This window comes from Barbus barbus, assembly GCF_936440315.1.
Source record: "Barbus barbus genome assembly, chromosome: 1".
NCBI classification, from domain to species: Eukaryota; Metazoa; Chordata; class Actinopteri; order Cypriniformes; family Cyprinidae; genus Barbus; species Barbus barbus.
Window position 1 is genome coordinate 17516557 of NC_136729.1, and position 20846 is coordinate 17537402.

Genomic DNA, 20846 nt, shown 5'->3' on the forward strand with positions numbered 1-20846 from the left:
AGTCTCTTATTCTCACCAAGGCTGCATTTATTTGAATGTGAATGTAAAGTGACATACTGCCAAGTATAGTGACCCATACTCGGAATTCGCTCTGCATTTAACCCATCCAACGTGCACACACAGCAGTGAACACACACACACACCGTGAACACACACCCGGAGCAGTGGGCAGCCATTTATGCTGCGGCGCCCGGGGAGCAGTTGGGGGTTCGGTGCCTTGCTCAAGGGCACCTCAGTCGTGGTATTGAGGGTGGAGAGAGCGCTGGACATTCACTCCCCCCACCTACAATTCCTGCCGGCCTGAGACTCGAACCCGCAACCTTTGGATTACGAGTCCAACTCTCTAACCATTAGGCCACGACATTATTACAGTTTAAATAAAACAGTTGTCTATTTTAATTGATTTTGATATCTAATTTATTCCTGTGATGGCAAAGCTGAAAGCAGCCATTACTCCAGTCTTCAGTGTTACATGATCCTTCAGAAATCAGAAATACAGTTTTTCAGCATTCTTTGATAAATAGAAAGTTAAAAAACTAAATTAATTTAAAATAATCATTATAATCTATTTGTAAAGATAGGTCAATTCCATCATCATTATCAAATTGTGAATAAAATACCTGGTGTATTTTTGTATTTATGCACTCTACAATGAAAGAAAATGTCAGCTTAAACCCAAAGCCTAAATAAAATAAGCATGTATATTTTCCATTATTAAAGCCCGGATAATAACATATAATTCAGTTGTTTTGCAGCACTGACAGTTAATTTGCACCGATGTTGCTCTGAGCTGTAAGCAAAGGGAGTTATGTTTGAAACAAGGCTGGATAATTTTGGGTTGACAGTGTTGTGTTCAGTCTACTCCTTTTTTTTATTCTTCCCCTCACCTCTACTTTTCAACTTTTATTTTATTGTATTGTCTGTTTAATGTCTAATCTCTTCTCTGAAAAAAGTTTCCTGTTCCAATTTGAGGATTTACACATATAATATGGCATCGTTGACATATTTTGTAAAATATTTTGATATGGATTTATTTAAATATGCTCACCCCTCTGTAACTCATATTTTCTTTCAATGTGTATACTCAAGATTATTTTGGGTAGATGTTTCTAACTTCATTTCTAGGACGTTTGGAACATTAATACAAATAGAATTATATGATGTCATATTTGTTTTTGTATAAGATACCATTGATTCTAAAAGTACAATTTCTTTTAATTATTTTACTTGAAAAATATCATATTCATGTAAAGAAATGGGCTGCAGCTAAGCCAAATTGTGAACATTTTATCAAATAAATTAAACAATATGGTACTACTTTGCACAATATTAGAAACAGAAAAGCTAAAAAGACCTATAAAGCACTATGTCACTTTAATTTGGTTAATTAAATTTTTTTATTTTTTTCCTGTGTATTTTTTATTTTAAATTATTTATATATATATATATATTTTTTTTTTGTTCATTTTTTATTTGTTCATTTTTTATTTTCTTTCTCTGTATACCCTTTTTAATTTTTTTCTACTACTGTTGTGACATGTATATGTTTGTATTAATATATACATATTTGCATAAAAAAAGAACATGAGAAATATGTGAAAATCGGTTGGGAGATTTCTTTTTAAAGGAGTGTTTCTGCCGACTTGTGGCAATGGCTCAACACTGCAACGATTTCTCCACTCTACTACGATCACTCTACTATTCTGTAGACTCCGAATGATTATTCAAATCCAATAAGGTATTAGTTAAGGTCATTTCCCATGCACTTTCACATCAGTTGGTTACACTTATTTATAGAAAATAAGACCATTTGGAGTAGTTTCTGGTTTTACGATGTCTCAGAGGATCTCAGCAAGGTTACCGAAAATTATTTTTAGATTTGATTATTCCAAAATAGTTCAATGTCAATGTTGACATTTACATTCAAGGCAGTTTGTTAAATACTAAAATTAGAACCAATATCACCTACTGCAGACCTTGGCATTTCTCATTTGTTTTTTAATGGGCTTGCCAGTAAAACTACAGAAAACTCATTTAAATTTGGTTTGGAGAAGGTTTATTTATTTTTTAGAAAAACATAAAAATAAACTGCTTTAATGTATTCTTGGTACAACACAGGGTAAACCATTTATGGTATGAAACAATTCAAATAAAAGTGATGTAATTTACAGAAAATAATAATCTGATGCTTTACAGTGAGCAGGAAGATCACTGGGCTCAGGCACAGCCGAGTCATTGTATAACAGTGTGATTCATTATCCATTCAGATTGTCTTCTGAGCTACAACATTTATTCATTTCAGTCTGCTATTGCTTGGAATAAACTTACAATCTTAAATGGCTGAAACAGCGTCCATCACCATCAGTAACAGATCTGAAGAATTAGTCGGTCACAGTATATGGGAGCTGATTTATAGTACGACCTGCAGCTTGCAACCGGCACAGCGCCAGGCAAGCAATCAGCTAATTCTGAGGTTACTGAATTTGTAATGCAGTTTTGAACCATCACATTGCTCTAGGTTAAAAAAAAAAAAAAAACTTTTCTGCTGACTTATCAGTGTCATTTGTATTGCTTCATTTCTTTCACATGATAATTACCACCACAGAGACTATTATTGTTGCATACTTTTTCCAATTGTACTAGTCTACTCTATGAAGCTATACACAAGTGACACACACAGTAGATAAAAGATTTACACAGCACTCTGTTCCTTTCTAAGCTTTTTAACCCCTAAGTATGATTCAAAGGACATTTGCATTTGCTGCAGGCCTTACATTTCGAGAGTACCAATAAGTTCCAGTAACATTTTATTTGATTTATTATTTATTTTTACCAAAGATATTTAAATGTGCATAGCTGTGATTATGTCCACAGACCTTTGTGTCTTATATTTACCATCAGGTTGTCATTGAAATTAAATTACTGTGCCACTAGTCTTACGGCCTTAGCAATACAACTCTTTAATATTGAATGTGTCTCATGAAGGCAACAGAAAATTAATAGAAATGTAACATATTTTGGTTTAAGCTGAAAAATTCCATGCCTTTAGATAAGATAATTTCATAACCACACAACTGGTTAACCAACAAATTTATCATCACCTACAGAAATATTTGTCACATTTTAATTTTGATCATTAAGGTTGTGCAAGTGGATGAATGAGGTCTCTAAAATTATACATGAATTATGCATAATATTGCATGGAAAAATAATTGAACAAATTATAGATTATTCCTTTCAGAAATAGTTTAAACTTTCAAACATTTCACATTACTTTGTCTTTCTGGAGCACTTTCTTTACCCTCTTCAGAACATTTGAATCTCAAGGCCACCATCTACCACTAAATATCAGTGTTTATTTGAATAGGATAGCAGTAGGAAGTATAGGTTTTTGTCCCCTCTGTGTTAATAGTTAAATGTTATGTGGGAAATTTGTGATGACCCATACCTTAGTGCTAACATTTATACAAATGTACCTTCTGTAATACTTTATTTAATATATACTTTTAATGAGGTTGAACTCATTAATCCATTAGGCATCATGAACTAAAAATTAGCAACGATTTCCACTGCATTTACTAATGTAAGTTAATTCATGTATTATCTATTATTCATTGTCAATTTATGTTTGTTCATTAATCTTAATTTACTCATACTGTATATACTTTGAAATGTTAGAGATGTTAAATTAACATTAGCCAAGATGAATGAATGATTATTCATTGTTAGTTTATCATACCTAATGTTAACCAATTAAACCTTATTATAAAGTGTTAATAAATTCTCACCAAAACATTACCGAAGCTCATTAAAAGAGAGAACCCTGTCAGTGGCTTTGATCCATACTATCGACAAACAGTCTTGTTTTAGTATGGTATGGATCAAATATACACCCTATACCAACATTTTACACTTACAAAATATCATCCAAAAAAACTCATGCACAAGCTTACATCCGACATTAGAGGGATAGTTCACCCAAAAAGGTCAAGGTCATTTAAGACAATTCTGTCATCATTTACTCAACCTCATATTGTTTAAAATCTATAAGACGTTGGTTACTCTTCAAAACACAAATTAAGGTATGTTTAAGGCCTTTAAATCCTGTTTGGATCTTTTAAGTTTTGGTTACCTGGATATACAGTGGAGGGACAGAAACCTCTCAGGTTTTATTTAAAAATGTGTTTTACAGATTAACTAAAGTATTTTGGGGGAGTGTAAAAGATGATAGAATTTTCATTTTTGGGTGAACTATCCCTTTATTGGCTGTCCCAGCCCCTGTCTATTTTCTGACCAATAAAGGCATCTTTGTCTTTGATTGCAGTATGAGGTCTTGCTCGTCACAGTCTGGGTGAACATTCTTTGAGTGTAGATATTATATTTAAATGGTAGATAAATTACAATTGGGTGACGGCAGCATTTAAAGAGCTATACATACCTTTTTTTACCCGACTATAATGTAGTGCTGCAGAGAACAATTTCACAATAACTAGAGCTGAAACATACACAGTTTTCTCGTCTTGGCATGGTATTAGGAAGTCCAAGGCTTTGGCTATGTAGATAATAGTAATTTCATTTTGATTTCATGGTACCATGATATTAATGCTCAGAATGTCCCACTCTTAGACTACAGACTACTCTCTGAGGAGACAGAAAGGGTGATTACACACTCATTTATTAACGAGATGCCCACCCATCCAGCGCAACTTGCAGGCCAGCCAGCGCTTCAGGGGGCAAAAGTATTCATAGTGGAACTGCTGGAATTCAGGTGTCCTCCGGATGTCCCTAAGAAAGGCCAAGTCCAGCTCAGACTCTGTTAGCACAATAAGAAGTAGAAGGAGGGCAAAGAGCAGAGCCAGGGTCACTAAGAAAAGACGTGCCAAACTACTGATGAACTGATTCACCCCTTCCTCTGGGCCATGTTGGGTTGGCCTGGTATTCTCCAGTTGAGAACGTTTCCCTTTGGGTTTAAAGCCCTGTGGCCTTGCCTGTTTTTGAGTACACAGTTCTGTTCCTCCTTCCTCTTGATTGCTGCGGGGGCCGTTTGTGTGGCGAACCTGAGCCGGGTCTGAGGGGTCATTGGACACCGGTGTGGGAAGCACGCTGTCAGAGGGACTGTAAGAGTCCTCGGAGAATTCAGCTGTTCCGTGTCCTCCCTCGGCTCCATTTCCACGGGAGCGAAGGAATGAGTTCCCATTGGAGACCGATCGGACTGGCGTGGAATGGCCACTGTCGCGCAAGGACTCCAGACCTGAAATACATTGAGGATGTTCAGTGATTGTGTTTCATGTTGATGTGCTTTCAGGTGTCTGTGCCATTCATAATTTGAACTGAATACCAAACAGGATGTAGAATTGCAGTTATACATTTGACGTAAGAAACTGCAATAATTGTCATTTTTAGATAGACAAGGGGTTTGACAAGAATGAAGTTAAAAGCCTAAAAGTTTAAAGAGTTGAGAATTTGAATGGTCTTACGACCCGATTTCAATAAACGCTGTTCTTTTGAACTTTCTATTCTTCAGTAAATCCTGAAAATATATCACAGTTTCAATAAAAATGTAAAACTTTTCATTTATTTATTTATTTATTTAATTATTACTTCTTTCTCTTTTTTGAGCAACAAATCAGAATACAGTATTACAATGATTTCTAAAGAATCATGTGACACTGAAGACTGAGTATTTCCCTCTCAGGAATACATTACATTTTAAATTACACTAAAACAAAAAACAGTTATTTTGAATAATAATAATTTTTCAGAATATTACTGGATTTTTGATCAAATAAATGCAGCCTTGGTTAGCAATACTGACCAGGATGAAGCAACACTTAATTTCCCAGAATGCTATAACCGGTTACATTTCTCTGAACTGTAATTCAGAATACTACACTTCCTTTAAATACCAATTCAACTTCCTGTGGTCTGGCCAGTTCTTTTCAAATCCCAACTAATGATCTAAAAGGGAGCCAATTAATACATTCAGAATTTTACCCAACTCTAATGTATTATACTGATTTCATAAATGTACTGCAACACTGGCCTATAATGCTCAAAAGTATTAAAATAGATCATTAACAGTTTTACATTTGCAAATGTGTGGAAAATCTACTACTTCAGCACATTAGTATCCAAGCTTTCTCCATATAATTGATATGCCCAACTTGCAGAAAGTTTCAGAAAGCTTGCTGAGCTAGACGCAAGAAAAGTACTTAATATTATGTCCCAACCAAATATAGCTGAAAAATAATCAAATACCAGCTTGCAAATTCTAACAAATTGGTTAAACATTGCTGCAACAAGTTCTCATGTGTTTAATAACAGCAAACCTTGTGACGTCACTGATACATTGCATATTAATATTTATTCACCACACAAGAAATAAAGAAAGAAAATGTTATTGGGAAAGGAGAAATACAATTTTTAATATATACTGATAAATTGCACTATGATGTAAATAAAAAATGTTTATATATAGATCTAAATAACCACAAGACAACATATGAAAATATAGCTCCACCCAAAATCCATAAAAGCTACACACAATCCATGCTAACAATGGTCACACTCTAATCCGCTATATATGTGCACATTCAAATGCAGTCACACTAAAATAAGTTGAATGTCCAGCTGTTCCAAACGACCAGGAACTTTACCTCCAGTGCTGGTGGGTTGAACACCAAGTCTAGATGAAGCTCCAGTGGAAGTGGAGGAGCTGGGCAAGGATGGGAACAGAGGCAGAGCCCCTAGAGCTTTCCCTAATAGCCTAGGTCCCATCGTCAACACCCGTACCTTCACATCCCGGTAACAGTGGTTGATCATCCGCAGGTGAACGTTCACCTTTGTCTTAATCCGTATGAGACACTTCACCATGGTTTCAGAATGTAGCCGCTAACGTGTGTGATGTTCTCAGCCCTGAGTAAGTGTATCACCACTAGACCCCTTGCCAAAATCTATCCTCCTGAACAAAAATACATAACACAATGTTGTGTGTGTGCACTTGTAAAACTGAGTGTGAGAAAGCGAGAACACCCTAAAGCCCTAAAGCTCCGTAAGTCCCAGTATGCCCAAAAGCCCAGCTCCCCAGCATGCTCCAACCCCCCTCAAACCCATTATGGCCTGTAACAAAGGAACACATACACTACACACACTCATTCTGACACACACCATATGACATACATGGACAGGCTCTCTATTTATAGACTGTGTAATAATAGCACTGTTGATTCTTATAGTTGGACAAGTTTGTCAGTCCTCATTGTCTCTGTATTTTCTTGTGTATGACACAAACTGCCAGCCCACATGTAAGGCATATGAAGCCTTGTATTTTCTGTTAGCATTTACTTTGTACTTTAATATAGTAAATTATTTTAAATATACTGGTACTACTTTTTGCAAGCACATTGTGTCTGTTATACTTTAGAACTAGACTTTCTGTGCAGAGCATGTACTAGAATAAAACTAATCTCAAACTCAAAATATAAAACACACTTATACAGTACCCTCACACACAAACACAACCATGATGGCAGTTGGCAGTGTCAGTAAAGTGACTGGAACAGGTGAACGTCTGGTCACATTGTGCACAATGAGAGCAGCTCTCGTGTTACACAGAGTAATAAAGATAGCTGGAGTGTAGTGTATTCCTATTCCTGTCAAGAGCACTCTTTTGTTTTTGCTATTTATAATAATAAGAACATTTCTTGAGACGCAAATCAGCATATTAGAATTATTTCTAAAAGATCATGTGACACTAAATACTGGAGCAATGGGTGCTGAAAATCAGCTTTGTTATCACAGGAATAAATTGCATTTCAATTTCAATATTAAAAAGAAAAGAGTTATTTTAAATTGTAAGAAAATGTCACAATATTATAATCTTTACTTTTTTTTATCAAATAAATAAGAGCATAAAAGATTTCTTTCAAGAACATTAAGAAATCTAACCCAAACTTCTGAACAGTAGTCTATGTGTTTTTACCTAATTGTGTGTGGGGAATGATATATATATAAAAAAAAAAAACACTTCACCCTGAATTGTATTTTCACAACTGCAATTGTGAATTGTAATAAAAAAATAAATAAAAAAATCTATTATTAAAATATTGGCAGTAAGGGTCAGGCATTAAAATATTCTGTTATATTCCAGTAAGGGTAGAGTAAGGCACGTTATATTCCAGTAAGGACACAATAAAGATTCCAAGTGGAGAGATAAAACAAACCAAAAATCCATGGAGTGTTTTTATTATATTATAGTCACCCCATGAGAGGGGAAACAAAAACGTTATACCACAAGATGGCAGCATTTCAGTGCCTATGGACTAACATTTTTTGCCTTGAGTTGCATTGAATTCCGAAGACACAGAATGCACTAATATTGTTTTTCTAGTCACAAATCTGCTTACTACCTCCATTCGAATTCAATTCAGTTGTTGTTCTTATATGCTAAAGTTGGTGTGTTTGTGTGTGCACAGGTTTGACTATACTTGTGAGGTCCAACAGTCCTCAAAATCAAAAATGTCCTCACTAATATAGTGAAACCAGTTGAACACTGACTACTGAGCCAGACCTTAAGGTGTATAAATCAGCCAAATCAAGTTTATATTTAAAACTGTTGTTTAGAGCACGTTTCTGAGAGGGATATGTTTATGGTTAGCGGTCGAGTTAGAGAATAGAAAATACTATTCTCTGATATAAAACGTAGGCAGTAGGCACATAGGCTTACCCTCCATGATGGAAATATGGACTGCTCTTCTTCGTGTTCGGGGAACGCTACTCTGTCGTGGGCCATGAGTGATGGAAGGACAACTCCTACTGGGGACCATCCCAGCCCTGAACACACAAAAAGATGTGATATAGCAATAGGCATACTGTCAAGTATATTAAACCTTTCAATGAAACATTGGGGGGAACTCACCTGTGGATCTCTGGAGGTTGTCGTCGGATTTTGGCACTCTGTTCCATCACTTCCTTGGCCACTTTACCACTTTAAGATAAATTATGTAACCAAAATATGTGCGACGCTTACAGCTAATCCATTAATTAGCATAATACTTAATAACCACCATAGCAGATAATACTCACCTATATCTAAAGCGGCTGCCTTTGAAGAAAAGATTACTACTAGATACAGTGCGAACTTGACTTGATTTCTCAAACCTGTAAGAAATAAAGAAAACAAGAGAGATAGATAAATAAATAAATCAGTTTAAATTATTATTTAAATTATTATTCTGTGATTCTAGAATATTTAAGATTCACAATATGATTGCATCTTGATTTGTGTGTGTGTGTGTGTGTGAGTGAGTGTGTTTTGAGCATTTGAATTTAAATGAAGTTAAATGTTTTTATTATGTACTGAACTTTATGTAATACCGTATACCCTTCGAAGTTTGCTGAGGACAGTTACAAAAGTCAGTTTCACACACACACACATAAAGTTGGTCGAATTTGAAAAAGTAAGACTGATTACCACTTGGTTAATTGATAGTTGGCCAAACTAGTTCTTAAGACACAGTCTCAACAGTGGCTTTGTTTATGCAACTGCTTGAGAACCACTGGTGTTAACTAATAAGCATAGGTAAGAAGTTTATGTCAATGTTTGATCTTAATTTTAATCTGATATGTCAAATCATGTGAACATACTGGTAGAAAGCTTGGTTTTCCACCCCACACTTCCATAGATGCTTGCAAGCCTCAGGTGTTGGAGCAAAGTATGTCAAGATGATCTTCTGATCCTTAGTAAATGTCACAGGAGGTCAGAAAGTGTTATTATTTACTTTTGACTCTTTGTTCTTCTGCATTATCTGGGGCTGCGTTGATTTCACTCACCTCTTGATGAGTTGCATATATATGAAATGTCTTTGCTTCAAACTTCAGTTTGGTCAATTCATTCCTGTACAATAAGATAAAACGCTGTCATAGTTATTCATAAACACACAGTCATTTGATCTTGACTGCTAAGCAAATGAAAATGATATGAGAGATTAATTTCCCCTCTCTCACCATTTGAGGAAATGAATCCTCCTGTTCCCCTGTAGTACCACAAAGCCAAATGGGGTAAATGCGAGAAATGCAGTATTACCAGACACATCCTGTGATCAAAAAATAAATAAATTACTTTCTTTATGAATGTAAAATTTAACAGACTATTTTCAGTTAGGATACTTCTGTTGTACTTTGAAACGATTTCCTGGAAATGGGCAGCTGATAAGTTTTGCTCCTGACCTTGCATGGGTGTGGATCTACTCCATATGTTTCAAGAGTCTGAGCTTTCTTTAAGAAGTTCAGCTCAGCTGTCTCAGGACTCTGGCCTCTGTAGGAAATGAGCAGACTAGTTAATTGGCTGCATTTGTTCTAGCAGGTAAATTTCATAAATTACATTTAATCTCTCCATTACAAAGCTAATGTCCCTTTAAAAAGAGTGACATACTGCATGTGTCAGGCTAATTGAATGTAAGCTTACGTCAGCTCGGATTTGTGGATCTCAGCAATACGGCGCTCCAGGCGCTCAGAATGCTTGGGAAAAAACTGAAATTTAGAGCTGTAACCTTCCGGATGCTTCCCCGGGTCATAATCTCCAATCTCAGCTAAAAAAAATATGAGAGAGAATGAAACTAAACCAGTGTCATCTTGAGTCTTGTCTTACAGTAATGTCAATCATATATAACAAAGCTCTTGAGATGCCATAATATAATACTGAAAAAATGGCTGCTGAGAGACTGTGATTTGCTGTTACCCTGCAGAATAAATGCAGCCAATGTAGCAGCATCTGAACTTTTGCACAGGAGTCGGCCATGATACAAATCTCTTTTAATCTGTAGGAAGACCAGGTATCTGAAAACAATGCAGAGGACGTATTAAACTGTCACTGCGCTCCTCATAAATACTTCAGAGTATTGTATAAGTTTCTAAAACTTGTATTGTACAATATTCCATATTCCAATTCCATATAGTTCTTTCTGATTATGTATTGCTAAATATATACATACTAAACTAAATATACACATTTTGAACAAAAATAGACTACATATTAATGAGCTGTACCTAGTGATCTCTTCTTTAAGAGTTGCAGGGTCCGGAGGATAGAATTTAACACGCAAACACATAGTGTAGGGTGGCTGGGCTAGGACATAAAACATTCATGTAGATATAATTAAGCAGTCAGTATAATCTTTTGGCATTTACGAGGGATATCAATGAGGGATATGAATGCAATTATCGTTCTTTTCACAACATGTATAAAATGGATGTAGCTGGGATTTTCCACATACAATATGACTTACATCTCATTTGTTTGGTAATTGCCTTGCTGAACTCCAGCCAATGCTGAAACAACAAAATCAAAAAGAAATGATGTCTATAATGCAGATAGTGATTCCAGTTTAACACATTGTTATGACCAGTATTGTCAACTGATGACTGTCCTCCACTTTACATATCTATTGCATCACACCTTGCAGCTCTTCATCTGAATAAGCATCAAGTGATCATTGGGTGTCCTGCTTCACGCTCATGCACACACAATAACATTGATACATTCATCAGGCATGGTTAATTACAGCTCTGAGCTTTATGTATTAGTATTAAAGGGATAGTTCACCCAAAAATTCTGTCATCATTTACTCACCCTCAAGTAGTTCCAAACCTGGATGAGTTTCTTTGTTATGCTGAACACAAAGGAAGATATTTTGAAGAAGGTTTGTAACCAAAAAAATAATACTATGGAAGTCAATGGTGCCCCAGAACTGCTCTGTTTCCCACATTCTTCAGAATATCTTCCTTTGTTTTCAGCAGAACAAAGACATTCATACAGGTTTGGAGCTACTTGAGGGTGAGTATATTATGACAGAATTTTCATTTTTTGGGTGAACTATCCCTTTAACCTTATTAGGGTAGATACAAATATTAAATGGATGTGACGGAGAGCAGGCTGTGATGAGTCTGATCATTTGATTGTATTTTCTGAAAGTCTTCTTACATAGTTTTGTTAATATTTTCAATGCTACATTGGCTGAATAATCCACAAGTGTTGTAGACTACTAACAACTCATATTTATACTATAGGAACTCACCCGTTGCTTGTCTGGGTCCACAAATCTGATGCCAAAGTAGTCTTTCTCAAGCAGGTTTAGATGCTGACAGACCTGCTCAAACAGCCATTGCCCTTTTGCATCCCTCTGGAACAGAGAAACACAGGAATCAATGAGACAATGCTGGGACACAGTCCTTGGGATCATATTGGATCATTTCTTTTCACAATGCCTCATCACTCTACTTTCTTTGCTGCCATCCCATGAAGTGCAAGTTTAGCTCTACATTGCACTATTTCTAAACTGTGTAATGTTTGGAGGAATTTTAGCTCTTGAACAAAAATCCATTACTCTTTTACATGGGATGGCTTTAATGTTACCCAAATTCATTCTGTTGATGTCTAATCTCTTATATTTTATATTGTAGGCATAAAGCAGGGTAAACAGCAGATATACAGCACTGAATCTGACAACACAGCATAAAAACGAGTTACCGAAATCATATTCTCCCCCATTTCACACTAACCTCATGTATTTCCTAGAAAGCATTTTTGCCTGATGTAAACAGCTTCAGATACACAGCAGAGTCACGAAATCTGACAACACAGTATTAGAGGTTACTGAAATCAATTACCAGATAATGGCTTTTAATGTTACCCAGATTCTTTCTGGTGATGTCTAACCTCCTGTATATTATTTCATTTACCAAATAGATATAGCCTACAGTACATACAGATAACACAAGTTACTGAAGTCTGTACCCCCCCTTATTTCATACACAATGGTTATAATGTTTTCTAACCATTCCCCCCCCCCCCCCCCCCCCCCCTTATTTTACACTAAATGGCTTTAATGTTACCAATATTCTGTTTTACAAAGCAATTCTGCCTGACGTGAACAGCATCAGGTAGCAGGGTCACTGAATTCGACAACATAGCGTTACAAGTTACCAATATCAGTTACCCCCCCCCCCCCCCTTATTTCACACAGATTGGTTTAAATTAAACGTTACCCAAATTCTTGCTAGTGATGTAAAACCTCCTGTATTTTATATCAGATTTTGGCCTGTTGTGAGCACAGCTTTATTGTAGGATCACCGAATCCAACACAGCATTAGAGGTTACCGCACCGGTCAGGTACCTATGTCTTATGAGCCACACCTGGCTCTTTGTAAGAAATCATGTGGCTCGCCAGGTCTCTCATCTTTACCAAGATAAAAAAAAAAATTAGACAAATTAATAGAGTTCAGGATTCTAAATAAAAACAGTAAATTAATTTTTTTTTTTGCTCTACAGACTTAGTTAATGAAAAGTTTGGAATAATAATATATTTACAGTTGTCAGTGCGTGTTCAGTGCTGTTCGCAGGTGTCACGACAGCAATCAACTCCAGACCACTTAAGTTTATACTGTAAGCTGCTGTACTCAGATTCAAGTAGCTACGTAGCTTGTTTTCAGTAATTATGAAAAGAAAGTCAGGTCTGCTGCTTCAATTGTGCCGCGACGCAGCATCCGGTTACTGGCACGAACTGTCACCCGGTTTACTCGTGCACACCCTGGGGTGAGGCGCTGGCGCACTCTTAGACAGGGTGTAAGGCTGGCACTGAGGACCCCCAGCAAACGCTTGAAGTTCACAATGTACAGAATTGGGTGGGGGGAAGAAAGCATTTTGTTTTCAAGGGGGCCACACATTTTATATCTGAGAAACAGACATTCACCAATAACAACAAACAATGACAACCCTTATTATAACTGAAATATTTTAGACCAAGTTCTATATTAAAACAGATCACCAATACAAGATCGTTAAACCTAGAACAATTTAGATAAATTAACTCCACAAAAACCCATTTGCACTATACCTACACACTTTGTAAAGCAGGCCCGGTGTTCTGTCGATTTGTGCTGCCCTGTCAGATTTTGCTACCTCCCATTAAATCAGGTAGTACAATTTGCCAACAAAAAATGCTACCTATCAGATTATGGTTTATTAATGTCTACACCTACCTCAACCCTAAACCTACCCCTACAGTAATGCAAATGCAGTAAATATGTGTTGTTCACCGTGAGAAAAATGATGCAATATTGATGTCCAAATCTATTCATTATAACAAACAAAGCATAGACTTAATGTAAATGATAGAATCATGTGACAGAAATATAACAGTATGCCCGCCTTGGTGAGTAGTCACATAAACACAGTCAATGTAAGCACTGTTTGTTAGCACTGTGCATTGCTCTTCACTTACTCACTCAAATACACATACACACACCTCTGAAGAGGATGCTCCTCAGATGGTAACATATAAAAGCCCTCTCCACAATTAATTTCATATTGCAAATTGTTTGCATATTGCAAATCTGTTACCCCTCTCTATTTCATACACAGGATAATATAAACTGTCTAACCTGCCTAACAGAAACCTAAGGGGGGCAGACTTCGAAATAGCACCGATGTTCTCCAGTCACTGGGGTTAGTGGCAATCCATGAAGTATTTATCAGTGAGGCTGATATATCAATATTGATTAACTCAAAAGAGTGCATGTTTGATTTTTATAATTTTTGCTTTTGGTTATGTGACCATGCACAGATGATACCGACCTGACATCTATTCACCTATCTGAAGATGAACTCCATCCTCCACTCCTTCATTACTGCAAATTTATATATGACCCTGTATATATTCATATATTCAAGACCCATTTATAAAAAAAAAAGAATGTTAGAAATGTGTAAAATGTACCTTATAAACACTGTATCTTTTTTAGTGTGCTGTAACATGCAAACCTGAAGAGAAAAATAAAATATAATAAAGAAACGGTGTTGATTATATATTTTCATTTTCATTTTTTTTTTTTTTTTCTAATTTCCTAAGTAATCCTAATTTGCATATTTATGTACTATTTGCCACATTTTTCTTGGCACACTTTGGGCCCCTTAATACCAGTTGGGCATATTTATATTTAAACATAAACTTTTTATATTTTTAAATATAATTTTTATATTCAGGTTAATTTGCCTCCTCTTATGGATCACCACTTGTGATCGCAATCTTGCAGTTAGTGGAATTGCTAAATGAGGTATTTTGTTACAGTGGTGAACAGTCTGATACATCAAGCCCAGGTGGTGGCAATAATTACAGTGGCAGTCAGAGTAAAATTAAAGAGAGAGGGTGTGAGCATGTGGTCTGACTTCTGTTTAAGTTCCAGCATTATGTCTCTTGCTCCAGAGAGAGCTTAATATTTCAGAATCTCTCTGGAGACATCAGAGCTCAATCAAATATTAACATTCACACAGCACTTTAAAGGCATCTTAGAAAGCTTTAGAGCTGTGTGATAGAGGAAAGTCAGATTTAAAATAATTATTATCTGCAAAAAGCAGTTCAGGAATCATGACAGCAGGATCAGGGTCATGACAGCAGCTTTCAGGATTCTAAACAGACAGATGTGAACCAGCAGACTGGCTTATCAGATATCATAAGCACTAATGTGGAGTATTTGTCCAGTGGTGTGAAAAACAGCTGGAGATTTTATACACAGCAACAGAAAAATCAGTCAATCAAGTATTTTGTTTATTTTTTATAAATGATTGGAAGGGAGGCAGAGTTCATGTCAGAAAATGCAAGCAATGTCTGACACTAGTCATCCCAGTTTGTTCTCAGATTTCTATTCACTCTTTTTAAATATTCAAATCAGCTCCATATCTGCATCACAAACAATATTAATAAATTATGCCTTTCAAGTCATGAGAAGGGAAACCTAGTGAGATGTAAAGGTGTGATTTGTGTGTCTGTTTACATGTGTGTGCGTGTATGTTTGTGTGTGTGTGTGTGTGTGAGAGAGAGAGAGAGAGAGAGAGAGAGGGATATAAATGGTTTATATGGTTCTCTTGGTAAAAAGCAGTGTCTGGTTATTGCTTGCTTGCCTCTGCATGACAACCAAATAGTGTAAGGAGATGATTATGTTCTTAATGAAATCTTTCCAACGCTCTACACTCTTTAAATACTTTATATGCAAAACCCCAAATTTTCCACATCATTTAGACAGCTGCACTGGAGCATGCATCAAAATCTTGCAATTATGCCATATGGCCAAGATTTACTCAGAAACATATTCCCCTAATTTCCGAGGCAGGTTTGTATCAAACAAGAGATCAGTTTCAATTCTCCCACATACTAAACAGAAGTCTGTTTAGTCCTAAAATGTAAGTGTTGCTACAGGTTTTATTCCTTGCTGTGCATTTTTATACGAATATGATATAGGCCTAGTCCAGCATTTTTGGAGTTTAAAGGGTTAGTCCACCCAAAATTTAAATTCTGCTATCATTTACTCACAGGTTGTATGAGAATCATATTTTGTGTTCAGCAGAAAAAAGCTATTCACACAGATTTGAAGCAACTTGAGTAAATAATGACAGAATTTTCCATTTTGGGTGAACTATTAGTTTAATAACCTGTTGACACTATATGCATTTATTTTATAAAAGAAAGTAACATCGACATCTCTTTTTGTCCACAACAGAAAGAAAGCCAAATGGGGAATGATATAAGGGTAAATAAATAATGGTAAATTTAAAATGTTTACCTTTAGTCAGTCATATCAGTAGTTTGAATAAAATATTTTATGTTACAGGAAGCAGAACACCTCAGGTGGGCCCAATGTCTCTACAGTACATTGGTAACAGTCCAATGCAACTGTCATGTTGGCCAGTGCAACACGAACAAGAACTCGCCTCTTTAAATACAAACAAATATTAAATTATTCATACAAACAAATATTCCATTGCTTTGAAGTAAAATCCCATGAAAATTATTTGGTTAGGCTGTAATCAACTTCTATATAAAGCATGTTTTCACAGAATGACTTGTCCTGTTGTATTTAATCAAATTTTCCATCAAAGTGTAAATTCACCCTGACCTGGTTTATCAAATCATCTTATCTGTTAGTTGCATAGCCTGAAGATCATTTTACAGGCAGCATCTGAGCAGGAGCAAAATAGTGCCAACTAAAGTAAACCAGTAAAGTCTTTATATATATAAAACAAGTGAGATATAAAGTCATCCTTTCACATTTCAATGTACTGGCAAGCACACTAAATTGTGGGGGACAAGAAGCCCAGATTATCTAATTCTTGGTTTGTTGTTTGTCTTGTTAGATTAGCTCAAGACAGAAACAAAGTCAGAAAGACATGCACTGTCACTGCTGCAGGGAGTGTAAGAAGAGGACTTGGAAAATGAAAGTAGGCATGCAAACAATACCTTTACATTGTCTGACAGTCAAAGAGATTTAAATATGCATAACTTCATGCTGACGTGTCTTTGTATCGTTACCATGCAAGATAATAAGTATCTGAATTTAATCTACATTTGTGTATTTGGCCTATTTTAGGTAACATTTTATTAGTTCATGTATGTCTTGAGAACTGAACCCATGACCTTGGTGTTGCTAGCACCATCTCTGATGTTTGAGCAATGGGAATTTGCATTGAATACATTTAGATAAACCATAATTGTGTGTGTGTGTGTGGGGGGGGGGGGGGGGGGGGGGGGTATATTCTGCACATTATGTTATCCAGCCACTATGACACTAATTTTATGCATTTTATCACGAACAGAATGAAATCTGTCACAATTTTTGTCTCTCATTTTCTCTGTTGTTTTGACTGACTGAGGAGTTTGATTCAACGAGGCAGAGGAACTAGCCATACCCCACGGTCATTTTACAAATTACACAGTAGGTTGAGTTTGTAATAGCCTTCCGTTTCAATTATTACTCTTCAGGACAATATAACTACTGGATACTGTGGAAAAAAATAACTACTGAAGTACTGTGAGGGAAAAAAACTTTCTAAGCAATGAAATCTTTGTTTTTATAATTAAATTAATTAATTAATTTATTTAAATATCCAAGTTCTAAGAGGAGTTATGTGCACTTCATTGATAACTATCTGCTTTTGTGTTGTGAATGAGAATGAGAGTCTGCTGATATCTGGCTTGTCCTTGATAGGCAAGAGTTGAGGATTCTTTTCAATTCAAAGGTGTGCGATAAATAATGATACAAGGCCTACAATAAATAACCCTTCCTCCAATCACTCATAAATGCACAGATTGTATACAGCACAATCTTTGTGTGGCACAAGCCTCATTACATCTCATCTTTTCTCTTTTTCCCCCATGAAAAACAACACCATCATGGGAGAAAAAGTAGAGAAAAATATAATACCATTGCTTTCATTCTAAAAAGGACTTGGTTAAAGTTATTGATAATATGTGTTGACAGAAAAAAGAAGCTACCCCCATGAGAACAACTGAAAATCATCATGCATGCAGCTGTGAGACATGAAGGAAAAGGAAGCAATTAGACACTCCAAACCATGTAAGATGTGCCTTCCTCAAGGACATGCCCTCAACAACTACTTTCTTATGAAGTTCATTAAGATTCTGAAATGTTAATTAGAACAATGCAGCCCAGATAGGACAAGTCAACAATGTTACAGTGGACAAACTGACGAGAGTTATATAACATTTTATTATCTAAATAGTTGGCATCTTGCATTTGACAGGCATGTATTATGTGTGGCCCAACAATGAGCAGTGAAATCTACCTGAGAGGCAATCGCTGACCTACACAAAGGTGAGCTCTGTAATGAAGGTATATGTGTGAGTGTCTCAGATATCTGGTCTCTAGATGTGTGACTGCCAGGAGCCAAACACTGTCAGCAGTCTCTTAAAACAGAGAGGCCATATTTCACTAATAAGCATTTCATCACTAAACAAACTCCACTGTCCTGATCAATCAATTACAGAGGACGATCCCAAGTGGGACACAGGAAGGAAAGGACAGGAGAAGACTCTATATGCAATATACAACCGCCATGTTTGAATGAATCCTGTGTTAGAGATGGGTATGTGCGTGTGCACATGTGTGCTCATATCCTGTCTGACGAGAGCAGGAGCAGCTGGGAACTGATGATGGAATCGGCCTGTTGCTATGGAGACCACAGCATCACACAGAATTCCAAGGACAATGGAATGTCACAATCTAAGATTGATATTCCCAGACACAAGACAGACATGACCTCACACAACTAGTGTCATCAGTGAAGACCATCACCAATGCACTCTTCCAAGAGTTAATGTTTCATGTTGTGAAACCCCATGTGAAAATAACTTACACAGAACGCTTACGAAATTTCAAATCAGTGAACTTCTTGTCTTAGAATAAGATTTTATATATTGTTCCAGTTGTCAAGAATTCTGCCTCAACTAAACCTTGAATATCCTCACAAAATCCAGTAACTCGCTGATGTAGCCATGATAAACTGTCACACCAAAATATTCAGATACATGATCCTATAGATATTTCCCTATATTATATATATTTAATGCACTGTTCAGTCTATTAAAAAAATACAGCCCAATCTACTGTGTTAATATGAAAGAATTTTCTGAATTGGTTTTTCACATGTTTTTCTTGTAGTTTAAATTGTGCATTAACACATTGTGTTGTGGTTTTGGGTTAAAGAAAATGTCCATAAATTAGCGGAGAGTGTCCTAAAATTACCAGTACCTTTTTTTTTTTTTTTTTTTGCGAACATGGTACACAAACACTCAAATATTATCTGCTACAGTCTACATTTGTATTTTATGTTGTAGAGATGCAAGGAAGTTGTGAAAGGCTGATCCTGATAATTGTAAGTGATAAGCAACTTCTTTTTTCAATATTTAGCCCAAAATGCATGTCAGTTGTGTCTCGTTTAAAATGAACTTCAAAATATACACATTAACTGAAGATTTGATAGATCTGAAGTTTTTTAGCCAGAACAGGTACTGCTTTAACACCACAGTACATTGCACACAGGCTCCTGCAACTATATTGTTGATCCTGAACATCTGTGAATATTTGGCCCAAGAGGGAACTCATTGATAAAAACATGCCTGACACTGATATAGGACCTGAGACATTTTCATTGCTCTTGCTGTTCAAGCTCCACTATGTGGATGAAAAACAGAACCACTGTTCATCAGCCAATGGTTTTGCTGCATGTCCCAAACCTTCCTTTTAACTGTTCAGTTAATATCAGGAAATAGTAATGCATTCATGCAACTCAATACAAGTCATTTATGAATTTCTAATCAACAATTTTGCAAATCAATTAATCTTTCATCCAGACTTTTAGGCTGCTTTAGGCAAACGGTAGAAACAAAGCATCTCTGAATGCCTAAAGAAACAGTCTGGCTTTTGAATTGCATAATAATGTGGCTTGTATCTGTGGCCAAATAAGAAGCACAACAGCTATATCCCCATTACAGTATTGCACGTAGGCTACTACAATCTTTCAGCAGTTGTTATCGAGGATAGTTCGCCCCAAGAGGCAATTTATGAAACCTTTCCAGTTTCTAATAGTGTCTCTTGCCGCTGAATGTGACTCAGGTCTCTCGGGCTGGCGGCAGGCACTACGTGACAGGTGACCCGCTGCTCTCTAAAGGCAACAGACGGGTCACCGAAACTAGCGCTGATTCACTCATCGCGTGAGGCAAAGGAAATTTCCTAACACGTTAATTAGCCATTACGCATTGCAGCCCTTGTGCAGTGTCCAGATGCTCGCGGATATTCCCGCTTGAATGCGCAGCATCAGCAGCGCGAGCATTGAGACACGTGTGTCGGTGACGGGGATCACCCGCTCGTGATGATGAAAACATGTTAATACTAACCTGAACCGTACAAGTGTATTCCGAGTCGTCCAGCAGTCGCACCGTACAGTTGAATTCCCTGGCAAGACTCCGGTCGCTGCCACTCATCAGTCGGCTCAACAT

General features: G+C 36.4%; 1 protein-coding gene across 1 annotated transcript; it reads right to left on the reverse strand.

The window, feature by feature from the left end:
- Positions 1-2047: 2047 nt before the first annotated feature.
- LOC306869046 (FERM domain-containing protein 5-like) lies at positions 2048-20846 on the reverse strand (the record flags this gene model as incomplete). The annotated part of the gene is made up of 14 exons (XM_079415619.1): positions 2048-5251; positions 8726-8832; positions 8918-8986; positions 9085-9159; positions 9646-9737; positions 9832-9895; positions 10006-10094; positions 10228-10315; positions 10466-10589; positions 10739-10836; positions 11047-11125; positions 11286-11328; positions 12075-12179; positions 20745-20846. 14 exons carry the CDS (start codon positions 20844-20846, stop codon positions 4671-4673), a joined length of 1716 nt encoding a protein of 571 aa, XP_079271745.1. The 3' UTR covers positions 2048-4670.